The sequence below is a fragment of the Uranotaenia lowii genome, chromosome 2 (assembly GCF_029784155.1).
Source record: "Uranotaenia lowii strain MFRU-FL chromosome 2, ASM2978415v1, whole genome shotgun sequence".
In the NCBI taxonomy this organism is placed as follows: domain Eukaryota; kingdom Metazoa; phylum Arthropoda; class Insecta; order Diptera; family Culicidae; genus Uranotaenia; species Uranotaenia lowii.
Window position 1 is genome coordinate 231,329,890 of NC_073692.1, and position 21,539 is coordinate 231,351,428.

Here is a 21,539-nt window from a genome sequence, read left to right on the forward strand (position 1 = left end):
TTCTGAAAGCTTCATGAACAAAATTGGCTTCTCCTAGGACTTAATTTCAAAAATAAACAACTTTTAATGCAAAATAACTTTAATTTGAATTATTTGCACTAAGTATATATACAATTTTTCACTTGTGTAGGCATTGTTTCAGCAAAAATGTTAGTGAGAAAAATTTGTCATCAACCCCCCCCCCCCCCCCCATGAGCCGGTTCTTCCTACGGCCCTGTTTTAAAATGATAGAAAAATTGTAGCCGTGTGTCAGTTTTTCATAAAACTAGCAGCGGTATGCGTTCTGATTCTACGCAAAAGTGTCACACGGAGCATTTTTGGCTTTAATGTGCTGTTTTTTGTAAGAAATGTGATTTTTTTGGCAGAAAACATTGTAAAATGATTAACTTAAACTGTTTACTACGAAAAAACTGTCGGTGAATTTTTAGTTTGAGAGAAATATTTTAAATATAGCTGATATTTAAATCGCGTTTTTTTTTGTACGTTTTTCCACATGGGACAATCCTGCTTGGAACGGCAGTGTATTGATCTATTATTTTTTACCACAGAAGCAAAACCTTTGCAAAATCATCATATTTTACACAAACTCACCTGGAAAAAGCAATTGGAATTTGGTTGGAACCTTTTCTTGAGAAGGCATCTCGAAGAATTTGATTTCTTAAATCCGGTTTTAACATAAATTTTGTTGTCCTTCAGAACACATCTTTCATATTGCATAAAAACCGGATGCACAGATTGCGATCTTTGGAACTGATCATTATTAGTTAATTACTTGGTTAATTTAATTGGTGTCTACTAGTCAGGCAACACTTTTTGCCTGTCGGAAATGGATTTTTTGCAATATTTAAGGAGTCTGCATTCAGTTATAACCAATAACCATAGACTATTTACCATATTTAAGATCAAAGGTTGCACTCCGATGGTTGGTTTGAACTTCATGTGGATCCTAGATTGGCTCCTTATACTTCTTAATCATTTGGTTTGAAAAAAAAATCAGAAAAACAACAGTTCATGAGCTTTCAGGTTAACAATGAAGAATTTTCGAGGCTCGAAATGCGTAAAAGAAGCAAATTTGTGCAAAATTATTTTTACCATGTCTTTTGCATCGTAAATATCTCAAACACACGTTAACTTAAAAATCTATCAAAAATAGGCAAGATAATCCTTTTCATAACCAACACAACGCTACTAAAGTTTTGCATATCAGAGCTCTATTAACGTAGCTATCACCGAAATAAAGTGCCCGGATACTAAATGGTCATAGCCTTAGGCATCTAGAAAAATTCGATCTCTTAAATCCGGTTTTAACATATATTCCTCTGTCCATCAGAACACATCTGTCACATTACGTAAAAATCGGTTACACAGATTGCGATATATTTAACTGCTTACTATTATTTATTTTCATGTTGTTTACTAGTTAGGCATCACTTTTTGCCTGCCGGAATTGAATTTATTGCATTATTTAAGCGATCTGCATTCAGTTATCCCCAATAACCATAGTCTTTTTTACCATATTTAAGATCAAGGGTTCCACTCTGACGCTTGGTTTGAACTTCGTGTTGATCCTAGAGTGGCTCCTTATACTTCTTAACCATTTGGTCAAGAAAAAAATCAGAAAAAATCAACAGTTCATGAGTTTTCAAGGCGACAATGATGAATTTTCGAGGCGCTAAATGCGCAATAGGCGAAAATTTGTGCAAAATTATTTTTACCATGTCTTTTTGCATCGTAAATATCTCAAACACACGTTAAATCTATCAAAAATAGACAAGATAGTCCTTTTCATAACCAACCCAACGCTGCTAAAGTTTTTCATACCCAATCTCTAGTAATGTAGCTATCACCGAAACGAAGTGTCCGGATACTAAATTATCATAGCTTTATTCAGCTCTACAATTCCAGAGAGCTATCTTTAGATATGCTCATTATGCTCGAACTTGGTCTGTATATCTAATGTTGATCTTTAGTTGTTCACACGTTTATGTAGTCCGTAAAGCCTAAAACAGCTAGGATGATATATGTCTTTAATATTTTTTTTGGTCAACAGGTCTTTTCCGTCATCAGGTTAGGAAGGTTCTGATTTCATTTTCCTCGACAGGTGTTTAGCAGAAAAAACTTAATTATTCTTCTTGCTCGTTTTGCCAATCACAATCCTGAGAATTGGAATCGCCTGAATACCAAATAGATTCCCACAGCATTTCAAAGAAAATGTATCCTTTTATCAATCTATTTTTCTCTTCGTTTAAAAATGTGAAACACATTTTCACACATTCGAATGATTTTAGCATCGTGTGTTTTTTAATCAGTGAAGACAATCGGGGTTTAAAAGGTGAGAAAAAACTGACGGCGCTCAATTAGGAAGGAAATATAACAAAAAACAATCGTTTCATATTTGCTTGAGAATCTTTATATGACTTAATAGCACTTTATTTTTGGGGGTGGCATAAATCCATCTTCTATTTTTTTTTGTTTTTTTTTAGGGGGAATAATAACAATAAAGTCATTAATTCAGCTATGTGTGTTTCCCAGGTACTAATCGCATTTATTTTTGTTCTCTCTTTTTTCAGATTCCTGTCAAATCCGTTTCAACAATGAATCGTCTTCGTCTGGTTTCTGATTAGGTGATGTCTGTCGGGACAGATTCCTAATAAAATTTTGTAATAGGCCGGGTCGCGTAGTTCATGTAACTATGTTCAACATGAGTACTTGAGGTTAATTTGGGTAGATTTTGTTTTCGTTGCTAGTCAGTCAACCAACGAACCAACGAAGCGACGATCTACACTCGAAATGGTGCCGGGTCGTCGAAAAATCCAGTTCAGTGAGTTTCTGTTGTTTGTCGGACGACCTTGATATACATTTTACTTCACTACGACTGTATGAACGTCAACTCGTCGTCGTACAGAAGCTCCATTACCATCCTACATATTTCAGCAGCACACCACAATTAGTAGTGAAGTTGTTTTCGATCATAAAAGTGACTGAAATTTAACAAAAAAAAAAAAAAGAATCTATAGAAAGGGTGCGCTGCTGTTGTTCGACTTTTCTGACTTATTGAAGAACTGGATTTCGACAATCTAAAAAGAAGTCGCCAAACTAAATTATGGATGGCTGGATGGATGGAAGCGAAGTAAAAACAACGAAAAACCTTTTTCGTGGATCGTTATTCTTTGTGCTTCGATTTATTTACGAGCTCGAAGTCGTTTCGAACAGGTTGGTTTGGTCCGATGAGAGTGAGGTCCAGGCAGTGAAGAGAAATAAAATTAGCACTGAGTGACCCCTGGATGGTCGATTTGCGAATGAGATTGCCTTCAAAAATTGAGCTGCTAAAAGGTGCTAAAAGTATTTATTACGCAACTTTATTCGAAGAAAAACCTGGGTTTATTGTATAATGAATGTGTGTACGAAAATTGTTACAGTAATTTTCATTTAAAAAACCTTGTTTTAGTAATACATATGTAAGAGAATATTAATTGAATAACTACGAATAATGTTGTAGACATGGCCGTAGGAACGGGGGGGGGGGGGGGGGGGGTTTGGGGGTTAAACCCCCCCCATGATGGTCCAAAAATGCCAAGTGAAATTTTTTTGCGAGACATAAAATTAGAAATTTCCAATAAAACTTTGATGAAAAACTGAAATGATTCATGAGTAACAACAGTGCAAAAATCTCGACTCCAAAACCTCGAAATCTCATTTCAGAACAACAATTCTTCAGCAGTTTTTCAAAAAAATCTCACTTGTTGATAGTGATTTAGTCCAAAAAAGTTAGACTAAGCTTAGCAAGTCTGGATTTTGACCAGATTTTCTCCTTACATTAATCATATCAAACGTAAATCTCAATTGAGTCATAAGAATTATGTATCTCGCGTCCAAATAATTTATTTTAAACAAATTTCGTCAAAATATACATAAAAGATTTTTTGAAAATTTAAAACATGATTCTGAATCGGCTGATGTGTTTAGATTGAATAATAACAGTTTCCTTGTATTTTTTTTTATTTTAATGGAATAATACCGAAATTTGCCTGCATATTGGCCGGATTTTTGAGAAAATTTTGAAATAATATGCCCTAATTTCGCAAGGTTTAAGAATAAAATTTCCTGGATTTGCCCAGCTTGGATACTTGCGGAAAAATATCTAGTAAGTATCCAGTTTATTGTTCTTGATTTTCAGGTTGGATCATCTTCAGTATAGAATTCTGCTAAGAATCCTGCAAAGTTGGAACATAAGAAAGTCCAGAATTAAAAAATGTGAAACAAGTTCAATTACGAATGAATAATTGAAACAAAATTCATATTGAATACCATAAATTCAAAATCAAACAAAAGATTTCTGGTTAAGGGTTTTGATACAAATTTCATTCATGGGTTTCAAATTCGTAGGATTTCTTATATGGTATTTGGATTAAGGTTTTGATTTTGGGTTCAAAATGCAGAATTCAGACATGGAACTAAAATCCAAAGTTTGTATTCTGATTTAGTTCAAATTGAAGTTTTATAATATATATTAAAATATCAATGTTTAAATTTCATTAAGGATTCAAATTGGAGGAGATCGCAGTTTCAGTACTTTGATTCTTGATTCAAAATAAAATTTTTAAATTCAATCAAAGTCAGTTTAGAAACACAAACCTGGTAAAAATCACATAGGGGAGATGAGGGCATAACGAGCACCCGAGGCATAATGAGAACTACGCTCTCTACGAAAGTGCGTATTTTCTTAAATAAATTTTCATGAGGATTTGTTTCGTACTTCCTATAGTATTAATTTTTCCCAAAAAAAGGAATCACCTTATCATCTTTACAGAGATATTTAAAAAAAACTAGCTTGGTTCTCAAGTTACGAAAATATTATAATTTTTGAGCACCACGAAATAAGCTCTTATGATCTTAAAATAACCTTGATCTGTAATGTACGCACTGCAACATGATGTACACATTGTTTCTCAATTTTTACCATCAAAAAATTTTTGATTTTTCACTTTTATCAATTTTAAAACACGTTTTTACTTAAATTTGTTGACTAGGGGCATATAGAGCACCATATTATCGAGGCATAATGAGCATTTTCTGCCGTAGAATCTAGCAGCGAATTAAAATTGATTTATAGCGCCACACCTTGACTAGTTTTCATCCGACAATTTAGCCTATTGGTAAGGTGTCGGAGAGGTAATCAAAAGACTAGAGTTAGATTTCTGTTCGAGGTGATTTTTTTCCATTCACAATTCATGATCATTTTTTTATTGTTACATTATACGGCTAGTAGCATCATCCTCCGAACAAAGCACTTAATGTATGAGCGTGCGTGAATTGTTTGTATTCTACAAACAGATCTAGATTATTTTGTTATTGCTTTGTTTGATGAATCTACGACTCACCTGACTTCCTCGAATTGAATTCGCTGCTAGATTCCCCGGCAAAAACGCACATCTTGCTCTGATTAATGGTGCTCATACTGCCTCAGGGGGGGTTCTCATTATGCCTCCACAGTGGCTGGTTTTCAGCTTTTGGCAATATTTTTTTAAATGCATTTTTAACGTTTTCATCTAGTTTTTCACGTTTCAGCCCGTTAGGGAATAGGCTTTTCAAGTGTCTGAACACGAAACAATAATGTAACCTCCATATTATAGCTATTTTCTATGGTTAAATAACCGTTTTCCTTAAGGTGGCCATTATGCCCCCATTTCCCCTAACACATAGAAAAACGATCTGGATTTATTTCAAAGAATTTGAAATTTTAATTTTGATAACCTTAATCACAGGAATAAAATTATGAAATGAAAAATAATAAATGATAATTTATGAAATTGTTTTACTATCCTCCTGGAAATTTTATTTAACATTATTTAGATATATTGCAGATTCTTCAAAATCAAAGGTTCAAACAAAAATCATTAATTTTAATCGAGGACTTAGAGACAACGATGCATTTAACACACCAGTCATTAAAAAATTTATTCAAATCAACTGTGTTCGATGTTTACTCTCGAGCTCAAACTCACGGACATCAGTTCAGAAGGCAACTGATTTACCAACTGTTGTGTTAAAAAAAGAATGAATTAGCGTGAAGCTGCGCACTCTCTTCCAACTTTGACATGCTGCCATTTCTCTATCAGTTGATATGTTTTCCATAAAAATATCCGTCCAAAAAAGAATAACTTTTAATGCAAAATAACTTTAACTTGAATTATGTACTAACATTTACACACATTTTTCCCTTATGTATGCATTGTTCAAGCAAAAATGTTATAGGTAAAAATTGTCATCAAAACCCCCCCCATGAGCCGGTTCTTCCTACGGCCCTGGTTGTAGATAAGATCAAAATTAAAATTGGTAAAACGCAATCTATCTATTCGTAATAGGTAATTTAACAGAATCCTTAGTTGCTCGTAAAAGCTTAACAAATTTTTCTAGCCTCAACCAATATCCTGTGTTTTGTAATGTGGCACTTTTGGATTTTTTTCAGGTGAATTAAAAAAAAATCATCTGGAACCCCTAATAAATTCATGACAATTTAGCATCATGTGGGCCCTTTATGTACTTTGAAGGGAAAATGTGTTCAGGGGACTTTATGGCCCGCGGACTGAATTAATTTTGAATACCGTCAAACGGGGCAACATGCGGGGTCACGGGCAAGGTTGCCGATGTGTTTTGACGAAAAAAAATTCTGACTTTCTGTGATTTTGCCCAAAAATTCTGTGAAGGATTTCTGTGATGCTTTTTCTATTAATTTAATTCAAAAGTCATGTCAAATTGCGTCTTTTTACATTTGACTTAAGAAAAATCAATTAACATTACCAGTTTTGTCATAATTTTCTGATTCAAAGATTATCTTAAAATAATTATTATCTAAACCTTAAATGTATATGTAGATAATCCACCATAGGTGCACGGATTCACCGCAGTTTTATCAAAGTATGTGGTTTCATGCATTTTTTATAATACTATCATATGAAAAAATCTACAATGCAGTAACACTATACCCGACACTATGGTTTTGTGTGATCTGTTATGGAGTGAATGTCTAAAGTGTTCATGAAAGTATAATTTGGAAGAACGACTCAATCAGATACACAACCAGTCCAAAATGTATAACATTTTCAATGTTCAACATTTACAACAGGTATTCCGGCATCCGTGTATATACCTGGCCAGTTGGCAACTGATTGAATGTTCCAATAAACTCATATATCTCAAATAAATACATCTTACCCATCGGCAGATAATGGAACTCAAACCAAAATCTAATGCCGATAATGGAATCCAAATTTCATCCACTTGGTCCGCCACACTATCCACTCAACTCTCAACAAATGCGGGATTTTTGACTGTATTCTTCATTTAAGTCATATTTTTCTTCACTCCGCTTCTAAATATGCACCTTTTTCACAACAATTAAATACGCGAACAAGGATTTTTTCCAGATCGACTTTGTATCATTCCGATTTTTCTCCACTCACTCACTCGAAATTACTGCATCCGGAAGATTATACCCACCCACCTGAAGTAGAATTTAAACCACAAACCTACCACATCATCCTCATTCATTAGCTTTGAGATGGCATACCTAGCAATTAATCAAAATTCAAATTAAAGAATATCGAAACTATTTTTTTCACTTTTTAAATTAATTATTTTGTCAAACTACTTGAACGTGAATAATAGACTCTCTTCTTTTCTGGCTACGCTCTATAGAGCATTTCCTGAGACAGATGGTGGTAGGGTAGCTTTTTGTTTTTGTTTTGATATTTGTAAACACCTACTGGTCGCCATTTTGAACTTGAGAGATTTGCACTGTTCAATCATTTCTTCGAAAGAACTTTTTTTTTTAAATTAACATTACATAACATCAATATTACCTTCAAAGTATTTCATGTCTACAATTATTTAATTTTAGGTAGTTTAAAAAGTTAAGAACTTTGCAAAACCATGGTTATGCATAACTATTGCACCGCCAATTTGGTTTCGTTACTATCCCGCCATTGAACATGCGTAGTGTTGTTGTTATTTTTACCCTACCACCAGGTGCCGAAAATTGTAAACATGAGAAATCAGCTGTTCGGTTGACAAGTCGGGAAATACCTTATTCGCCCACCCACGTTATATGACGCATTTACCATACGCCCACCTAGATCTCGCACTAGGGCACAACCGTGGTATACATGTTCGAAGATTTCCGTTAACAAACTCGGAACTGTGAGAGAGTGAGAGAGAGAATAGATTCTGTTAGTCCCACACCGGTTTTTCGCAACGCTTGCTGTGATCAATTAAAGCACATTTCTCAACGGACGCCCGCACGACGCTTGGTAGGCTGGCACTTAAACATGCTCGGACATGTCTTGACTTCTACTACCATATGATTCGAATCCCTTTTTACACCATCAGCCAGCGGTCGGCCAACAACAAATTTATTCGTCACCTCCTTTCTAAAATGACCCTTAACCTTCTTCTCACACAGATTTACATAGCTCATTTGCTGTAAATTTGGGGAATACCACACACCTGAAAGCCCCAATCACATTCAACCGCTCAAGATAAGCCGTTTTTAAAACGCTGCTGCTTATTTTCTTTTAAATTTTCACTTCAACTTGCCCCTGTTACTTGAATCCCAGAGATTTTAGAAACTTTATTTTCCCTCATTTCACTTTCTCAAACATTCAGCATCGCCCCCATCTCTTCATTGGCAATAAAACCAATCATTTGCTGCAGCTTATTTTGACCATTTTCTCGTCAAAGTACCACAACACTTTATTAATTTTTTTTTCCAACAGCTTTCTCACAAAAAACAGCCATTTCCCCTCGATTCTTCATAAAAACTGTAAGCAACAAGCTCTTCGGACATGTTTGCAGAGGAAATTTTCATTTAGATTTTTTTTGTCCAACTACACTCGTCGCGTATGAAGGAAACGAACCGAACCGCACGACGCCTGACACGCGAATGCTTATTATCTAAACCTTAAATGTACATAAAAAAATTAATCCTAAATTTAAAAAAAAAACCTGTAAAATCTGTGAATATTTTCAAAAATTCTGTGTTCTGTGACGCAGATTTTGTGATGAAAATTGGCTCAAAATTCTGTGAAACTATAGATTTTTCTGTGATTTCGGCAACCTTGCACACGGGGTTAAATGCATTTTTTTCAGATGCCGTGAATACTTAACCCAGAATGACGCATTGACTTAATGATATTACCTAGAAACTTTGTATTGCTTTCATTATCCTATACCAACACTGTTGGTGTAAAAATATTTTTCGGACGATCACCAAATTAAAAAAAAAATTATATAATGCAGTTACTAGTCTGGGCTAAACTGCATCAAAATGCAAATCAAAATTACACATTTTAAATCTCGTTGTCATATGCTGGAATATGATTGTTTTGCATCAGGCGTTTGTTTATTGCAAATCCATCCGAGCATTGGTTTTTATGATTCAGCCAGTTAGGGTTAAAAAAGCATGTTTTTGTAAAATTAAAAATAACTTGTGAAACCAATAATTTTTCTGACTACGTCGTTTTGATGTCCCATTAACCTTAAAAATTTCGATGAACAAGCGATATGATTATCTGTGGACATAAAGTTTTAAGAAGCCATTGAAGTTGAAAAGTGTTGCATGATGCCTCAGTTGACAGTATGGCCCGGATTTTGGGATGAAAATGTTGAGCTGAATTACAGCACTCACTCGCTAATCGAACAATGATGGAGTGCGTCCGATTATCGAAAAGGTCCGATTACTAAAGTTGGGTTAAAATATCAGCAACACTTTCTATTCGGTAGAAGCAATACAGGCGCAGTTGCCCTATTACAAATCTGATTCATTAATAAAGAATCAGATTTCAGGAGAAAACGTCCGACAATAGAGCATCTGGTATCAACCCTTAAAAACGTCCTATTACGAAACTTGTCCGATTAAAAATAGTCCCATTAGCGAGCCAGTACTGTACTCCGATTTCGGAAGTTTGGGCGACAATCAGGAAGATGTTGGGATGCTTCGTTTACTGTAAGCTCTATTTTTATTTTTACTTTTATTTTAAATCATTGCGATGCCATCTACGACTTGAAACTGGAAAACGAATGATGAAGAAAGTTAGTAGTTTGGTAAAGAATTATAGCTCAATTATCAAAAACCTTAATGGCAGAGGAGCATATCTTAAAACCCCCTTTTAAAAGCTTTGAAGACCTTTGTAATTCTGGAAAACTCCTTAAAATGCAGTTATCTATTCAAATAATTCGTAGAAGCATTATTATTCACATTCACACAGTGAATTTTTAAAAATAATCTTGTTTTTGTTGAAAAACTCAAGTGGTGCTATTCTTATTTCGCACCCTTTTTCACATTTTTGGTCCTCAACGCCAATTGCTACGTCCAAAAAAAGTAAACTTATGCTTGATTTATCCGTTAAGCAATTCAGAACAAATTGTGGAAGAAAATTTTCGTAATTTTCAATCATTCATATTTAACAAGCAAAACACGTAGTGGAGCTATTCTTATTTCGCTCACTGTATGTCCAGGTATTTCTATTTGAAACATTTTGAATTAACTGTTCTAGAATTTTTACAGTATCTCAAACTAGACATTACCCTCCATAACTCTTTGTATAGTTCCCTTGTCATATTTGTTGAGGAAAATATTTTTTCTACTGGTATTTCTCTTTTTTTTCAAAATTTGTTTTTTGTAACTGAACCAGTCAAGTGGTTTGTCAACTTTTTGACCTAGTTTGTCATCAATTTCAATTCATCATATTATTTATAGCCAATTTTGACCATTTTGATAAAATATGTTGGTACTTTATAAAATCGGTTGATGTAATTTTTTTTATTTATTTGGGGTAGAAGTGTATTCTATTCATGTTAAAGGTGGAAGTTAAAACCAATTTCAACTAATTATTCCTTCAAAAATATCAATTAAAAGTTTGATAAATCTTAAATTCCTACAAACCCATTTCATTACTCTTAAATTCATCATGATGATGAAAAATCACACTTTTTCACGATTATTTAAAGTCCAACTTTGTTTTCGATGTTTCTATTTTCCTCAATCTTCAAATTATTTTAAAGATGATTTTCTCAGATGTTTTGATTCTTACTCTTTATTTTAAATTGCATTTGTTAATATTTTAAATCATTTCCATAAGTTGTATGTAAATCTGGACTTTACTTTATTGTTCAGATATTTTCATTTATTTTTAATCTAAGTTTAACTATTATTCTTTATATTTCCTTGTTTTTAATTCAAATTTGCATTTCTTATGATTATCCCCAGAACAAGGCCGAGAGAACGTGGTGAGGGCAAGGGGTTAACTTTTTCCCAATGGAGATTTTTTGCAAGCTAAATTTTTAGTTCAAGAAATTAATCACCTAGCAACCAAAAGTCCCAGAAAACAGGTACAAAAAAGCTTACTCAGCTCCATCATTGCACAGTGGGGATTTTTGATCAAAAAAGGTACCTATTACTGTGACGAACGCCTTAATAGTACTAAATTCTGGAAAACTATCATTTCTTATGCAAAAAACACGAGGAATCGAATGGTCTACACCGCTTTCTGATTAAAAGACTCGGAACGCCTCATTTTGCCCGATTTCCTCTATTTTTAAGGGTGTAAAGTTATAATTCCGATTGTAGCAATCTAACTTGCAACAAAAATGTCATACAAACCATAATTAACGGTGGATAATGTGCAACACGAGACCCCATAGTGGTCATATCACCTCTTTTTCACAACTCCTATCTCTACCTCCCCGCGGTGCCGGCTGGGGTGCGAGTAACCTAAGCGGAGATCGGGTACCCAACCCCGGTGGATGCTTTGGTCGCATGCAGACTGAGAAGGTGGCCGCACGCGTCTGTTCCCCAGGTCAGGGGCGACGTGCAACAACAACCGAGCGTCTGTTCTCCAGGTCAGGGGCGGCTCAAACAGCGTCTGTCTTGCAGCAAGCGGCTGAATTTATGAAATGCGGCTCCCGCCAGCTAAGTCCAAGATGGCAGCCCCATCGCGGGATAGGGACTTTAGGTTAAAAACCTACTGCTCCCGATTTGAAATTGTTACGGAATCCGAAAGAAATGACCGACCTGGAACTTTGGCGACGACTTTTAGCATGAAAACACGGACACGAATTGGAACTTGGAATGTTTTAACCCTTGCCCAACAAGGCAAACTGGAACAACTTGCTAGAGAGGCTAGCCGCCTCAAGCTTGAAATTCTGGGACTGAGCGAAGTCCGTTGGCCTAATACTGGAGAACACAAGACACAATCCGGGCAAGTCCTGCTTTACTCTGGCATACGAGGAGAACATGCTACTCGGGAACGAGGAGTTGGTTTCCTGTTAAGCCCGCAGGCCCATGCGGCCCTCATAAGATGGGAACCGATAAACGAAAGAATAATCGTAGCCAGATTCAGAACACGGGTTAGAAACCTTACAATGGTCCAGTGTTATGCGCCAACTGACGTTGCCGACTTGCAGGAGAAAGAGCAGTTTTACAGTCAACTGAATAGCGTGGTTGAGAGAATTCCGAAGGGTGACATTCAAATCCATTTGGGCGACTTCAACGCAAAGATTGGCTCCGACAATCAGGACCTTGAGCGCATCATGGGGCGCCATGGCATAGGACAGATGAGCGAAAACGGAGAGCTGTTTGTAGAATTTTGTGGCAACAACAACATGGTGATCGGCGGATCGCTCTTCCCCCATCGACCAGCACATAAGGTCACTTGGGTATCCCGAGATGGCCGAACAGAAAATCAAATTGACCACATCTGCATCAGCCGAAAATGGAGAAGGAGCCTTCTTGATGTCCGCAACAAACGAAGCGCAGACATTGCATCTGACCATCACCTCGTCCTTGGCGAGATATGACTGAGAGTTGCGCGTGTCCAACGGCGCGAGGAGAAAGTCGGATGTCGATACGACGTCCGTCGGTTGGAGAATCCAGAGGTGAAAAGGGCATACGTTGAACAGCTAGAATCCCGAGCCTCGGAACTGCCGACAGACGGAACAGTCGAAGAACAGTGGTGTGGAATCAAGAATGCCTTTATCACGACGAGCCATGGTACTCTCGGTAAAGTTTGTGGAAGAAGGAGTGAATGGATGTCGGATGAAACTTGGAGGATGGTCGATGATCGGAGAAAGGCGAAAGTCGGAATTGAGCAGGCATGTACCGGGTTAGCCAAAGCAGCCGCCCGCTTACGATATGCGGAGCTGGAAAAGGCAGTTAAACGAGCTTGTAGACGAGACAAGAGAGCCTGGACAAACTCCCTAGCCGAAGAGGGAGAAAGAGCCGCCGCCAATGGAGATATCCGATTACTTTATGACATTTCTCGCCGCCTCAGTGGTGCAAGGACTAATGCAAGAATGCCGCTAAAAGACCGAGCAGGTCAGTTATTGACCGATCGAACAGATCAGCTCAAACGATGGACTGAGCACTTCGAACAACTCTTCCGAGTCACGAATAGCGATGGCCAACAGAATCTGCAGCTCGAAGCGCCAACAGTAAGTCGCATAAATGGCGTCAACTCGGAAGCGCCTTCGCTGGCTGAAATAGAAGCGGCAATCAAAAACATGAAATCCAACAAAGCACCTGGGATCGATTGCATCCCTGCTGAAATGCTGAAAGCCGACCCTGCCCTATCAGCACAAATGTTGCACCGTCTTTTCGCTGACATCTGGGATACTGCAACATTCCCGGCCGACTGGATGCAGGGTATCCTCGTAAAGGTCCCGAAAAAAGGAGACCTGACAGAGTGCGGTAACTGGCGAGGCATAACGTTGATCTGTACAACCCTCAAAGTACTCTGCAAAGTGATCCTGAACAGGATCCAGGAGAAAATAGACGCTACACTCCGACGGCAACAAGCTGGATTCCGATCCGGACGATCATGTGTGGACCACATCACAACGCTACGAATCATACTGGAACAAATCAACGAATTCCAGGACTCTCTTCTGCTGGTGTTCGTTGATTTCGAAAAAGCATTCGACCGACTTAACCATGAAAACATCTGGGCGGCTCTAAGGCGACGAGGGGTCCCAGAGAAACTAGTCCATCTCATCGAAGCACAGTACGAGGCATTTTCGTGCAAGGTCTTGCACGACGGTGTCTTGTCCGAACCAATCCCGGTAACTGCTCTCACTCCAGCAGTTACCGGGATTGGTTGTAGGATGTATTCTATCACCGCTACTTTTTCTAATCGTAATGGATGAGATTCTGATTGGATCGATTGACTGTGCACCGAACCGAGGATTGCCGTGGAATCCTTCAACAATGGAGCAACTGAACGACCTTGACCTGGCTGACGATATTGTTTTGCTCGCCCAAACACAACCAGATATGCAGAGCAAACTCGACGACCTCACCGAAAGTTCCAAGGCAGCAGGTCTCAAAGTCAATGTCGGAAAGACCAAGTCGATGGAGATCAACACAGGAAATCCCTCCAGTTTCATGGTAGCTGGGCAACAAGTTGAGAAAGTGGAGTGCTTCCAGTATCTTGGTAGCCAGATAACGCCTGATGGTGGTACCAGAAAAGACATCGAAACCCGGATAAGAAAGGCCCGATTTGCGTTTGCGAGTCTCCGAAACATCTGGCGGTCACGCCAGATCTCTCTACGAACGAAAATCCGAATCTTCAACTCAAACGTCAAATCCGTATTGCTGTACGGGTGCGAAACTTGGTGCACATATGCGGTAACGACGCGAAAACTGCAAGTATTTGTAAACCGCTGCCTGCGGAATATCATCCGCGCTTGGTGGCCTGGCAACTGGATCTCGAATGAGGAACTACATCGCCGGTGTCATCAGGGGGCGCTGGAAATCGAGATTCGGGAACGTAAGTGGAGATGGATTGGGCACACGCTGCGAAGAGATGAAAACGAGATTTGCAGAGAGGCGCTAGATTGGAATCCAGAAGGTCATCGAAGAAGAGGCAGACCCAGAAATTCGTGGCGGCGAAGCCTAGCCGCTGAAATCCGTACTGTCGACGAGAATCTTGACTGGGACCAGATGAAGACGCTGGCTCCGGATCGTCAACAGTGGAGGTCTTTTACCACGGCCCTATGCACCGGAGGATCGGCGCGGGATCATTAAGTTAAGTTAAGTTAAACCATAATTATTTATGTAAAAACGTCGGCTGAATCGATTGGTATACTCCAATTTTTGTTTTGACAACGATAAGTTACAGTTACACTTTGTTGCAGTCAAACAAAGTGTAATCCATAAATTTTTCATCATGAATGATAATTTTTGGTAGATTTTTTCATCCTCTAGCTAATCGTGTTACTTTTTTGTACTAGAATGAATAGAAACGGCTAAATGTCCCCAACTTCTCTTAGCTTTTTTTTAATTTTTGCATAAATTTTACTTTAACAACAGATAAATCCACATATCAAATGTAAAAACCATGTGATTAAGTGTAAAATTTGTCGCTGAATCGAGTGGTGTACACCGCTTAGTGCTCAGCTTGCGAGAATAGCTGCAGTCACAGCAGTGAAATTACTTCACTTAACTGCCTTATTCTTCAAGCCTTCCTCCCTCGAACACTTAATTTTCAGAACGATCGTTTACACTCATACACGTTCAAAGCATTATTCATTTCAACTCCTATATGCTAACAATAATCGTTTGTATATACTCACACATTTGAATTCACCGAAGCCTTACGACCAGCGATACCACAACAAATCTGTATCAAAAGTCTATCCTATTCTTGCCCATAAGAGTCCCAATGTAACAGAAAGAGATACACTGATGATATAGATCAATATGTGGCATCGTTGCTAACGACCATCCCGTTTCACATAATCCGTTAGTACGCACGTTCATCAAATTCCAATAATCTTTAGCATTTCTTCTACTCAATAATTCTCTAGTCACTCTTATTCCCCACAAAACGGTAACTCAAGAATCAAATTACTTATTTAAAAAAAACTTGCCCGGCTTGGGGGGATTGAAACCCCGATCTTCGTAGCGAGAATCGAACCCGCTACCACAAGACCACGTCTAGATGTTGTCCTAACTGAAACTATAACTCGAAGTGGTGATATGATTTTGTAGCATACCTGCAGGCGCACCCACCCAGCCAGTCAGGAAAAAAACACCTTAATACATTTTTTTATGTGACGTTAGTCCCTTACAACGTACATATAAATCACTTGTGCAACTTTCAAGCTTATTAATGAATACATATAGTTCACTCATGTGAGTCGAGTTAAATAAAGTCACATACAACGTACATATTATTCACTTTTGCTACTTCTAAGTTCATTAATGTGTACATAAAGTTCACTCAAGGGAATTGGACAGTTGATTCTGTTTGTCAGCCAATATGTAACTTTCAAAGCCTTTATTCAAGTAAATATGTGACTTTTGGTTGCTTGGGCCGAAGTAACGAGAAATTATTTGATCCCAAAAAGTATTTGAAAATAAGTGTATACAAAAATGTCAGAAAATGCTCAATTTCACATTAAAAAAAAGTTTATGAATTACACAAGGCCAAAAAAATCCATATTTTTTTTAAGGTGCAAGGATTTTTTTGTTGCTCTGAAACTTTTTACAAAATAGATTGAAATTACTTATTTCATAAATTTTTTGCATTTTTTCTGACAAAAAATTAACACATCACAAAAAAATCTATATTTCCAAAAACCACAAGTAGGTTATTATAACTTCTGCGAAAAAAAAACTGTAGAAGTTTTCTATTTGTTAATTTTTCCAATTCTGGACAGTAATTTTTTTTTAAAGCAATATTAACTCAACTGAATTTATTATCCAAACTGAATTTAAGATATTTTAAAGCAAAAATCAAATGCTTTTGGAGACTTATACAAATTTGTCAATAGACAAGTTATTTCAATAGAAATAAAGCCTTCTTCGAACTTTCTTCAAAAATAAGTTGTCGTTTGATTTTTTTCACAAACTTTAGAATTTTAATTTTTTTAATCATTAATCATCATTATTAAAAGTTATTCTTTAATAGAATGAATTCAGAATCAGTTTTTTTCTTTTTTTTTTGTAGATTTGTTAGTTCATATGTTATCAATGATTGATTTCACTCAATACTGATACATTTTTAACTTAAAGCTTCGTATCACCGAAACAAGATAAGACACGAACGCCACTAACGTGGTAAAGTGTCTATAATTAGAGGAAAAAAAACCGAAACAAGATGTGACAAACAAAATCTGACAAAATGCTGTCTCTTGAATTATCTTATCAATTCTGTAAATGAGTTTTTAAAATGGAACGAGGTTTTTATTGAAAAGAAAAACTTTCAAAAATTGACCACTATATCTTTTCCATCATCATATTATATTTTAATTTATGATGAGCTTAATCACCGTTAGTAATGTTTGTTAATTTAATTTACCGACCTCATTGGTGAAAGTGATGTTCTATTAGGAAGAGTATTTCAGAATTATGAAAATTATAGGCGGATAGAGGTTAGATGAATAGATATTGAAAATGAGCGAGACGAAATTGATTGAAAGCATTTTCATCACATATCATCAATTTATTTATCATGCAGAAAATTTTCATTTTCATAATCTTGAAATGCTCTTACTTAAAGAACATAACTTTGAATTTACATTTTATTTTCAGTTTTTTTTATTAATTATTTTAATTTTATAATTATTTGACTAAACTTTCTACAGTTTCTTAAATTTTCAAATCAATTTACCTAATCTCCTAGTCAAACTAATTTTTTAATAAGTTTGTCTTTATTTTTCAACTCTAAATTGTGGTGTTCTGAAAACATTTACTTCTAAGAAACCATAAATTAGTTTTTTTTATAGAAAAACTCAGCTTCTTGCTTTTGTCCATTCCAGGACCCATTTTTCGATTGACAGTGGATATTCAAACTTTGAAAAGATCGAAAAATGATTCGATGTTGCATGCTTCATTTAAATGCGCAAGATAAGTATTATTCGTATATGCTTGGTGCTTCCACTATTTCCAACAAATCTTGTAACTTCTTATTTTTATTTTTATCGGTTTCGTATGTCATCATTCCAGAAAGAGCCCTTTTCCAACCTTTATTTACTTAGTCAGTGATAAGGAATTTAACAAATTGTATTTTAATTATGTAAAGTTATTATTGTGAACTTTTGTAGCCTTTTATTTTGAAACCTGAAAGAATTTGAATATAAAAAAGGATTTAATTTCTGACTTTGATTACTGGTAGAACTCTCTAGAAAAATGAAGTGTTTTCTTCATTATCAAATCAATTACAATCATCATCTCTGTGTATTGAATAAATTCTCTCAAGTTCAAAATGGATATTCTTTCCTTATCGAAAATTCATATTTAAAGTCGTGATTAATTATTATTTCAAATATAAGATACTAAAGAAGAATTTTTTAAATTAAAAAAAAATGTTAACTTTATTGGCTGACCTAAATTTTCAATGTGAAAAAGGGAGCTGAATCCAAAAATGAAATCCAAAAAAATCTTAATAGTAAAAATTTTTAAGCTATGCTCCAAATATGAAATTTTTAAAAAAATAAGAAAAGGTGTATTCCTCGGAATACATAACATAAATTTGAAATTTCTTTTTTGCATATTAAAAGTGAATAAATTCGCTATCGATCATCTGAACTTCATTTTTGCGTATGGTCAACAGTATTTTTGATATTAGTGACTTAATAATAGGAAAAACAAAAAAAAAACGCATTTTTTGAGAGAAAAATTTGTTTCAGAGACAGTTTTAGACATGAAGATAACATTTAAAATATCTGATTATTTATTGACTTCAAATATCAATTCAAAACAAAGATTTCTAGTGGTTATTTATTAAAAGTGGTTGAAAATTGAAGAAGTTATGAATACTTCACCATAATAGTATTTTTTTTTGCATTTTTGAATAATTTAACAAACCGCAGTGTACTTATCATAGTATAGGAAAAATTAAACATGGTAAATCTTACTCGCTCCAAGTCCAAATAGATTATAAGCTTAACAGTAACATAAGGTTACATGCAAAATTTTAAAACGATCTGACCAGGGCGTGGGGTTGCTTGAGTCTCAAACGTGAATAGGATTTTAAGGTATTTTGCTCGGGGGGAACAAAAAATACTGGTTTTTCATTATTCACTTTTTTACCCACCGGCCGATTGCTTTTTATGAATAATTTTCTTAAAGTCTAAACTTAGACAAATATTTTAATCGAAGACTGCAACCTGATTGGACTTAATATAAAAAAGTTATTGCGGTTTAAACATTATATTTTGGTCGTAAATTGTCGTCTAACACGCAGTGAGAACTTTTTTTTTACGAGAATTTTTGGTGAAAATTCAATCTAATGATCGATAGAAAATTTATTCTCCTTAAATATGAAAAAAAAGAGATTTCAAATTAATGTTATGAATTCCGAGTTATTTGAATCTGAGTACAAGTACTTTTTAATATTTTTCAAAATTTCTTATTTGAGCATAACTCAAAAACTGTTCTACTGCGATTTTTTGAAATTTCGTTTTTGGATTCAGCGCCCGATTTGGCATTGAAAGCGATCTTCAGGTAACTTAGTTCAAAAATACTGTAAATTAGTGTAATCAACAATTATTATCGTTTTGCCAATCAAGATTTAATCATGGGTAATTTTTAACCTGATCTGAAATTTATTTTAGGATTCGGATTTTATTTCTTTTTAAATCTGGTGTCATTTTTTGTTGTTGTTTCGATTATTGCCGTTTTACCATCTTTATGGCATTCGCGACTTTATTTATATCATTGCAGTTGGCGGACAGTTATTGAAAAACTCATCCGGCACAACTGTATTCGATGTTTACTGTTGGGATCGAACTCGTGGACATCGGCATAGAAGGCAACGGACTTGCCAACTAAGCTGTATCACAAGCCCCGTCAAATTCGGTTTCTCGCGTTTCGGAAATATTTACTTAAAATTTTTAGATCAGGCCAAGGATCAACATTTTGAGTAATTTATTAGTAGAAACTCGGAAATAACATTCATTTGAAACTTTGATTCTGATTTGCTTTGAACCGTATCATTGAAATTTCTTATTTTATGAATTTCGTGTGATTTCTCTATTTTTTGTGCATTTTTGGTATTGTTATTATTTCTGCCTTAATTTGAATTTCAACCCCCCCTCTCCCCCAGACTAAAAATCAACAATTTAAATAACAATTATTCAACGAAGTGATCCATTTGTCTGTGAAACCACTATTCGAACAAACGCACGGTGCTAAAAAGAACTGGTACCCGGACGATTTTTGAGTGAGCTATAAAAATACCCATAAAACCATCTGCGATCTGGAGTGAGTGAACAAAAAAAAACTCCAATCCTAAATTGATCGATTGGCTGCTAATCTCGTCGGTAGCTCTTGCACACTTAGAGCTTCGAACTGGTATTTGTAATGGCTAGCTGCTCCACCTGTTGACCTGTGTGTGGAACTTCGATTGGAACTACTAGTAGAACGGCTCCTTCCTCTCTAGGCTCGGCTTAGGACCACATTTTTAATTCTATCGTGACATCAAGGCAGTGATTTTGATTCGTTCGATCAGCAATCGTGGGCCAACCAGTGCTAATCTACATATCACGCGGTGAGCATATCGTTCGTTTTACGCACGCGCCTTCGGGAGATATTGTTGTTTTAATCTGAAAATCATTTGCAGTTTTTTTCAAGTGATCCTACAAATTATTTAAGGTGTGGGTTTTTGTGACGAGTCGAATAAAAAAAAAGAAGCCACCGGTAAAGAAAAAGAAGAAAACGACGAATTCCGGGTTGTTTGCTGTGGTTTGTTCAAAAGTGAAAGGAAATTGTTGCCAGTTGGCGACGCGGCGAAGAAAACACCTTGAAAGGTGCAAAATTGACGGGAAATTAAATTATTTTTTCTGTTTTTTGGCTCCTCCAACAACCCCCACAATTAGCTAGTTCATTTGGCTCCAACGAATGCCAGTGTATGATATTTTAACGTGTCCATTAAAGTGATAAAGAAGATAAAAAAGCTTATCTTACAAATGATAGCTAAATGATTCAAGGAAAGTGAGCTTTTTTTCCAAGACGGCGTGAAACGAGCAGGATAATATGAGAGTCTTCCATCGACCCTTTCTGGGTCTTCTGGTGTTGTGCTTATTTGGCAGCTCCAGGCTGAAAGCTCAAAAGACCGACGACGCTGGCGTAGGAATTGGCGGTAAGTTGAAATTCTTTTTTCTCCATAATCCTTCAGACATCTTTTGTCCCAGCATCCGAATTCAGATTTCACACTCATGAGGGGCCAACATGACAAAGTGATTTATGCAAAGCGGCGTAATCGATTTAATAATCTGATTGCGGTAATCATACGATCCGTGTCGAATAAATTGCCTTTTTTTTTCAACGCATCCATACGACGATTGACAAGTGAAAGCCACTAATTAATTGTATGGGTATTGACTGTGAGACGGCTATAATCTGTCCACGGTTCGTGATACTGCAATAAAAATGTATAACCAGTGTGTGTTTACTAAAGACTGTGTTCAGGCAATCGTTAAAGTATTAATTGTCAACTGCTCATAATAACCGACCGTTTATTGAACAATCATCGTAAAAT

General features: G+C 36.1%; 1 protein-coding gene across 2 annotated transcripts in view; it reads left to right on the forward strand.

The window, feature by feature from the left end:
- LOC129744988 (dual oxidase) overlaps positions 1 to 21,539 on the forward strand; it is a 209,971-nt gene that overhangs the window by 88,936 nt on the left and 99,496 nt on the right. The window contains exons 1-2 of one of the 2 annotated variants that reach the window (XM_055737812.1): positions 20,466 to 20,549; positions 20,878 to 21,140. In XM_055737812.1, coding sequence (XP_055593787.1) covers positions 21,035 to 21,140 — 106 coding nt within the window. In that variant the 5' untranslated portion in view covers positions 20,466 to 20,549; positions 20,878 to 21,034. Of the gene's footprint in view, positions 1 to 20,465; positions 20,550 to 20,877; positions 21,141 to 21,539 lie in introns of those variants that run through there. The other variant, XM_055737811.1, reaches the window with a different exon arrangement.